The 8,481-nt window shown below is 39.2% G+C and overlaps 1 protein-coding gene across 2 annotated transcripts in view; it reads left to right on the top strand.

The window, feature by feature from the left end:
• Positions 1-1,917: 1,917 nt before the first annotated feature.
• The window catches only part of LOC128656345 (protoheme IX farnesyltransferase, mitochondrial), a 387,658-nt gene continuing 381,094 nt past the window's right edge, over positions 1,918-8,481 (top strand). The window contains exon 1 of one of the 2 annotated variants that reach the window (XM_053710209.1): positions 1,918-2,058. Coding sequence is in view for 1 of the 2 variants with exons in the window: in XM_053710200.1 (XP_053566175.1) it covers positions 6,888-6,894 (7 nt within the window). In the remaining variant the exon portion in view is untranslated. Of the gene's footprint in view, positions 2,059-6,795; positions 6,895-8,481 lie in introns of those variants that run through there. The other variant, XM_053710200.1, reaches the window with a different exon arrangement.

Genomic DNA, 8,481 nt, shown 5'->3' with positions numbered 1-8,481 from the left:
CTGATCCATGGTGATGTCGTCATGATCCACCCTGTCTCCTATTTCTGAAATATCCTTCTTCAGCTCAGCATGGCTCCTTTGAATTTCCTTTGTAATGGAGCGTGTTTGTTGGGCAAACATTTTTTTAAGAGTCTCTTCTGTGATGTAATGCTGGGATTGTGAGAGTGGGGCAACATCAGGTTGGGATCTCTCAACTACAGATTCCGATTCACTTAAATCTTCATGCGAGTCTTCTTCAGGTCTCCTAACTGGTTGCGTAAAGTGGTCTAGGGCCTGTTTTCTTAGTTGGCCCAGGAGTCCTAGTTTGCCGCCTGGTGGTGTGTGGCATGGGTTGGCTATATCTGGGCGACCTATCGATCACCAAAGGAGTAAACCTGAAAACAGAGTATTAGGTAGACAAGGCTGTATATGGCTAAATTAGACTGTCAGGGTTAATTGCGTTTCAGTTAGGCACAATAGTTACACTTAAAAACGAGAATGAACATGTACTTAAGGAGTGAGGCCAAGAGATTCCACCCGGCCCCTACCCCCCATTGCAGCAGTCATGTTAGGACCGAAATGCTACCCGCAAGGAGGCGGGGGAGCTACTACGTGGAGGCAGAGACCAGGCAGAACCCCCCAGGCACAGGTTGAGCAAAGAGATCCCCACGATTCACAAACTCCTAGCCGGCCCAGGGACAGGGGATACTACCCGAAGGAAGGGAAAAAGGGGAGGGGAAGTGACCAACTCAGACAAGCTGAGTCGGAAAGGGAGGGCCGGCTAAGGATCCCCCAACAGCAAGGGACAAATATAAAAAGGAAACGTGCATCAAGATGTCATTAGGACAGAGTTACATACACTTTAAATGAAAGTAGCAACCTGTAAGAAAAAGTTTAATTTAGGTGAAGGAATAACACCCCCCTTCGGGCCAGGGTACCAAAAACAAATAAGCTGCCGCAGACTCAGGAAAAAAGGGATACAACCTGAAGGAAGGGGAAAAGGTAGATGGAGGTGACCAGCCCACGCAAGTGGGCCGGAAAGGAGGAGTCTCAAGGGGGCTTCTATAAAATTAACACACAAATAAAATCTTCAGCAGAAACTCACAATAGAAAAAGTGTGTAGTATGCAGCATGCAAGGAAAATTTGACAGTCAAATACAATATATGACACTCCTCACTGAGTCAGCAACTCAGGGAACACTATGCTGACACAACCGCCAGACAGGCTAGGTGGGAGTGGGAAAGTGTGGGATGATCACACAGATGGTATAACTACAATGCCTCTTGCTCAGTCCGTTCTAAATAATTAAGATATTGGTAGAGGGGGGGGGGGGGTAGGTGGTGGGTATGCAGTGTGAGGAACTGAGCTTACTTACTTTTTATCTTAAATGAATCAAGGCAGGTATGAGCAAACCTAACGCTAAATATATGTAAATGTGGTGTTAAATAAATGGCTTGATACCTGACAGATGAAAGGTGCGTGCTATAAATAGGATGTATGAGCAGCTCCTACAAACCAAGAGTATAGTGAATAAACAATAACAAATCAAAAACACTCCACTCTGTGTGTGCACATCAGAGAAACATAAGCTGACGCAGCAGCAAAAATGTAAGACAGTAAGGAAATGGTATATTGTCCCAGAATGTTGCTCTAGAAGGGAGTTTACAGGACTAGGTATCTTCAACAGTCTGTTTGGCTGAACTTTGGCCTATGACACAGTGAGTCTGAGCTAAACAAAGTCCAGAACATCCAGCCCAACAAACAAACAGGGGGGTGAGTTGCAGAGAGGTGTATTCCAGGATTTCTGCGGAGTAGGGAGCTAGTATAAACTATAGCAAAAAGATACACTCTGCCTCTGTCAGCTAATATAAGTCTTACTAAAGAGGCTGAGCCCTGTGTCCCCACGTGGATAGCAATAGAGATGAAGCCTAACATGTGCAGAGCCCGTGTGATTTGTATACCTCATACATTTGGTTACAGGAAAGTTTAAAAAAGAGGCCTAGAGGATGGTGTGTAGGGCCGCAAGAGGTGCCTGCTGAGGGTGAAAAGTAGAAGATCCTGCGGTAGCTCCCTGGTAGGTGAGTGTGGGGCCAATGTGGAGTGAAGCGGTGGTTTGACGTCTGAAAAGCAGCAATATATGGGCTCAGAATCACTTTTAGAAACCTCAAAGTCAGGAGCTCTCCTGCTTCACATCTGCTCCTGTTGGAGGTTAGCTCCACCCCCCTGGCATCAATTTTTGTGCCCAAAACACCATTACGCCAGGCTAAAAACAATTGCATGTCATGGTGGGGGGTCTACCCTGTATATATTCATAGTGAAATCAGTGGCCCAATGGTTATTAACCCTTAATGTCTGTTACTTATTCAAAAATGGTAATTACAGCACCAAGGTCAGTGTTGGCATCAATTTCTGTGTCCAAAACACCATTGGGCCAGGCTAAAAACAATTGTATGTCATGGAGGGGGATCTACCCTGTATATATTCATAGTGAAATCAGTGGCCCAATGGTTATTAACCCTTTGAAAATATATGTTACTTGTTTAAAAATGGTAATTAAAGCACCAATGGCAGTGTTGGCATCAATTTCTGTGCCCAAAACACCATTGGGTCAGGCTAAAAACAATTGCATGTCATGGTGGGGGTCTACCCTGTATATATTCATAGTGAAATCAGTGGCCTAATGGTTATTAACCATTAATATCTTTTACGTATTCAAAAATGGTAATTAAAGCACCAATGGCAGTGTTGGTATCAATTTCTGTGCCCAAAAATCCATTGGGCCAGGCTAAAAACAATTGCATGTCATGGAGGGGGATCTACCCTGTATATATTCATAGTGAAATCATTGGCCCAAAGGTTATTAACCCTTTGAAAATATCAGTTACTTATTCAAAAATGAGAATTATGTCACCTCTGCCAGGGTTGGCATCAATTTCTGTGCCCAAAACAACATTGGGCCAGCTAAAAACAATTGCATGTCATGGAAGGGGGTCTACCCTGTATATATTCATAGTGAAATCATTGGCCCAAAGGTTATTAACCCTTTGAAAATATCAGTTACTTATTCAAAAATGAGAATTATGTCACCTCTGCCAGGGTTGGCATCAATTTATGTGCCCAAAACAACATTGGGCCAGGCTAAAAACAATTGCATGTCATGGAGGAGGATCTACCCTGTATATATTCATAGTGAAATCAGTGACCCAAAGGTTATTAACCCTTTGAAAATATCAGTTACTTATTCAAAAATGAGAATGTCACCTATGCCATTGATGGCATCAATTTCTGTGCCCAAAACACCATTGGGCCAGGCTAAAAACAACTGCAGAAACAATACAGTAGAGAGGAACTCTGACTGAAAAAGACTACATCTGTAGCACTCAAAGGGTTAATACAGAGTAAATATTGGCTTAGTATAAAGACTCTATTAAATAAGGCAAATCCGAGTAGCTGATTTAGTCAAGGGAGAATGCTTACTCTATGTTAAAACTTAACTTTTATTGTGTAAAAAAAAATAAATTATATAAAATAAAATACTGGATGTGAAAAACACTCTCAGATGCTGAAGATCGGTTGAATAACCAGATCACAATAGGTTAAATATAATTGTATAAGTAGTATATTTGCACATAGTACACTTTAGCTTTATTGCATCTAATCTTTCAAGGTTTGTACAAAATTGTAACATACACCATTTCTTTGTAAGTGTATTCACACATAGTGTGCTTTGGCTTATTTGTATCCACTCTTCCACTGTTTGTACAAAATTGTAACATACACCACTTATTCGTAGATTGGTGATGAAAGGAAAGATACCTTTATTTAAAGCATCCGTATATTTATTATCTTTACCGCAGAGACACTAGATACTGTAGTTTGCTAATACATTGGTAAAGCTCTAATAATTGGTTCATCACATTGATTGCTACCTTACGTGTTATGCCCAGTGTGTTGATAGTAAAGTATTAGATATGCCACACACCTTTCTAGAGAACGGTCATCACCTAGTGTTTGCACTTTGAGGTAATAAATCCCCAGTTATAAGTATTTGGAGTGCCGGATTGACTCGTTCACAATAAGGGATTTCTGTGGGTTAACACACCATACAACCGCATTCACACAGGTTGGCTCAATTAGGTAAGGGATGTGAATTCCCCTTGCTACCCAGATAGCAGTTAGTAACAGTAATTGTCGGTGCACAGTATGGGATATATGTGTCTATTGTAACACTGATACAGGGAATATCACATAGTAAATTGTCCTATCGTTATAACCAGCCCACAATTTTTATACACTAGTACCCAAATTAACTATGCGTTGCGACATGCATATATGCTTGACTGGTGATTTCAAACAGATTAGCAATGCGTTACAATATGCCAGTATTAATTGCAGGCCACTCAGGTCAAACGCATCTATATGGGTTATAAAAATGTGAGGTCTTAAGAGTAACACAATCATATCTTTAACTAGTGTGATAGCCACGTCTGTCATGCATTGTTTATAGGAGCAATGCCTATTGGTATCGTGAAAACTCCACACAGCTGATTAGATCTCTAATATGTACTGTATAGGTATGCTATCACGCTGAGCATATAGAATATATTATGGCAGTAGATAAATAAACCCTTACCATTTTAAGGCCTATTCAAATTGTGATGACCCGATTATTAGTATGAGAGCTTTCTAAGTAGTTACTAGTTTGCAGCGGTATTACTTGCGAGTGAGCTCCGCTGTCAGTATAAGGTTCAGATAAACTATTGCGCTCTTAGTGTAAAAATAACTAAGTGCTCAAAATAACAGATTATAAATAAATTTAACCAAATCAACTATTCCAGCATTCTGATGCTATTCTAAAAATACAGGAGCTCCAGGACTCCTCACCAATTCCCTAACATGTTTCGCCCTAACGGCTTTTTGCCTTATTTAATAGAGTCTTTATACTAAGCCAATATTTACTCTATATTAACCCTTTGAGTGCTACAGATGTAGTCTTTTTCAGTCAGAGTTCCTCTCTACTGTATTGTTTCTCAGGTTAAATACTACATAGCACCTACTCTATCTAATACAAAATTGAAGGGAATATAGCCCTCATATACTAAATATAGATAAGGGGTTTCAAAGAAATATAGAGTACTAATACACATATTTAGTAGTGCCGTTGTGACCTCCCTCTTTTTCTAAAAACAATTGCATGTCATGGAGTGGGATCTACCCTGTATATATTCATAGTGAAATCAGTGGCCCAATGGTTATTAACCCTTTGAAAATCTCTGTTACTTATTCAAAAATGGTAATTAAAGCACCAATGCCAGTGTTGGCATCAATTTCTGCACCCAAAACACCATTGGGCCAGGCTAAAAACAATTGCATGTCATGGTGGGGGATCTACCCTGTATATATTCATAGTGAAATCAGTGGCCTAATGGTTATTAATACTTTGAATATATCTGTTACTTATTAAAAAATGAGAAGTACAGCACCTATGCCAGGGTTGGCATCAATTTATGCGCCAAAAACACCATTGGGCCAGGCTAAAAACAATTGCATGTCATGGAGGGGGATCTACCCTGTATATATTCATAGTGAAATCAGTGGCCCAATGGTTATTAACCCTTTGAAAATATCAGTTACTTTTTTAAAAATGGTAATTAAAGCACCAATGGCAGTGTTGGCATCAATTTCTGTGCCCAAAACACCATTGGGCCAGGCTAAAAACAATTGCATGTCATGGTGGGGGGTTTACCCTGTATATATTCATACTGAAATCAGTGGCCTAATGGTTATTAACCTTTAATATATGTTACTTATTCAAAAATGGTAATTACAGCAGCAATGTCAGTGTTGGTATCAATTTCTGTGCCCAAAAAACCATTGGGCCAGGCTAAAAACAATTGCATGTCATGAAGGGAGATCTATCCTGTATATATTCATAGTGAAATCAGTGGCCCAAAGGTTATTAACCCTTTCAAAATATCAGTAACTTTGTCACCTCTGCCAGGGTTGGCATCAATTTCTGTGCCCAAAACACCATTGGGCCAGGCTAAAAACAATTGCATGGCATGGAGGGGTATCTACCCAGTATATATTCATAGTGAAATCAGTGGCCCAAAGGTTATTAACCCTTTTAAAATAGATGTTATTTATTCAAAAATGAGAATTATGTCCCCTATACCAGGGTTGGCATTAATTTCTGTGCCCAAAACAGCATTGAGCCAGGCTAAAAACACTTGCATGTCATGGAAGGGGGTCTACCCTGTATATATTCATAGTGAAATCAGTGGCCCAATGGTGATTAACCCTTAATATCTGTTACTTATTCAAAAATTGTAATTACAGCACCAATGTCAGTGTTGGCATCAATTTCTGTGCCCAAAACACCATTGGGCCAGGCTAAAAACAATTGCATGTCATGGAGGGGGATCTATCCTGTATATATTCATAGTGAAATCAGTGGCCCAATGGTTATTAACCCTTTGAAAATCTCTGTTACTTATTCAAAATACTAATATTTGTGTTGGTGCCAACGTATGCCCTTTTTCCAGTTTGTATATCCAATTGTTGTATAAAGGGATTCCACCTCTGTGTAACTACATTATATGAATCATATTATTATTTAATTATATCCTATATTTTTATTTTAAAGTCAATTTAAAGCAGTCTGAGAAAAAAATGAATAAGAAACCAACTTCCATAAATAAGAAACAGAATGTCACGAATAAGAAACAGCTTGAATAAGAAACCAACTTCCGTGTCGTTTACTGTTACACCGATTTATCTATTTAGCTGTACAGCCGAAGACTACTCTTCTTAGCAACAAACAGGAATTGCGTCACCGGAAGTTGTTTTTACGGCTCTCTAGCAAGATGGCGGCGCCCATGGTGTGAGAGGGCAGAGCGGGCGCAGGATGGCAGGTACCTTAGAGATAGTGTTTCTGGCTGGGCATAGGGAGTCTAAGTAGCGTATTATACAAGCTGTTTTGTTGCACTAACAGAGGTGCCATCTCGTTGGGTATAGTGTGCTGAGAGGTCTTTTTAGTGTGTTATCTACATAGCTGCTGTCATGTAGGTTGTTCCTAGAGGTGATGACATAATGTTCCCAAACGTGATACCACTATTTAATGGTCCTAGAGGTAATGCCAGTTCATAATGGTCCTAGAGGTGATGTCAGTATATAATGGTACTAGAGGTGATGTCAGTATATAATGGTACTAGAGGTGATGTCAGTATACAATGGTACTAGAGGTGATGTCAGTATATAATGGTACTAGAGGTGATGTCAGTATATAATGGTACTAGAGGTGATGTCAGTATATAATGGTACTAGAGGTGATGTCAGTATATAATGGTACTAGAGGTGATGTCAGTATACAATGGTACTAGAGGTGATGTCAGTATACAATGGTACTAGAGGTGATGTCAGTATACAATGGTACTAGAGGTGATGTCAGTATACAATGGTACTAGAGGTGATGTCAGTATATAATGGTACTAGAGGTGATGTCAGTATATAATGGTACTAGAGGTGATGTCAGTATATAATGGTACTAGAGGTGATGTCAGTATACAATGGTACTAGAGGTGATGTCAGTATACAATGGTACTAGAGGTGATGTCAGTATACAATGGTACTAGAGGTGATGTCAGTATATAATGGTACTAGAGGTGATGTCAGTATACAATGGTACTAGAGGTGATGTCAGTATACAATGGTACTAGAGGTGATGTCAGTATACAATGGTACTAGAGGTGATGTCAGTATACAATGGTACTAGAGGTGATGTCAGTATACAATGGTACTAGAGGTGATGTCAGTATACAATGGTACTAGAGGTGATGTCAGTATACAATGGTACTAGAGGTGATGTCAGTATACAATGGTACTAGAGGTGATGTCAGTATATAATGGTACTAGAGGTGATGTCAGTATATAATGGTACTAGAGGTGATGTCAGTATATAATGGTACTAGAGGTGATGTCAGTATATAATGGTACTAGAGGTGATGTCAATATACAATGGTACTAGAGGTGATGTCAGTATATAATGGTACTAGAGGTGATGTCAGTATATAATGGTACTAGAGGTGATGTCAGTATATAATGGTACTAGAGGTGATGTCAGTATATAATGGTACTAGAGGTGATGTCAGTATACAATGGTACTAGAGGTGATGTCAGTATATAATGGTCCTAGAGGTGATGTCAGTATACAATGGTACTAGAGGCATACTTGCCAACAGTCCCTGATTTCCAGGGACAGTCCCTGGATTTTGTTTTATGTCCCTGGATTTTTTTTGTCCCTGGAAATGTCCCTGAAAATCTCTTTTGCATAACATTTTTTGTTTGTGTATATATATATATATATATATATATATATATATATATATGTATACATATAAATAAACATATATATATATACTCATACATATATACAGATAGATGGATGATAATAGATATAGTGTATTATTTAAATATAATTCATTCCTAATGGAATATTATTA

The sequence above is a fragment of the Bombina bombina genome, chromosome 1, assembly GCF_027579735.1.
Source record: "Bombina bombina isolate aBomBom1 chromosome 1, aBomBom1.pri, whole genome shotgun sequence".
Taxonomy (NCBI): domain Eukaryota; kingdom Metazoa; phylum Chordata; class Amphibia; order Anura; family Bombinatoridae; genus Bombina; species Bombina bombina.
This window is presented reverse-complemented; position numbering and strand designations above follow the sequence as displayed.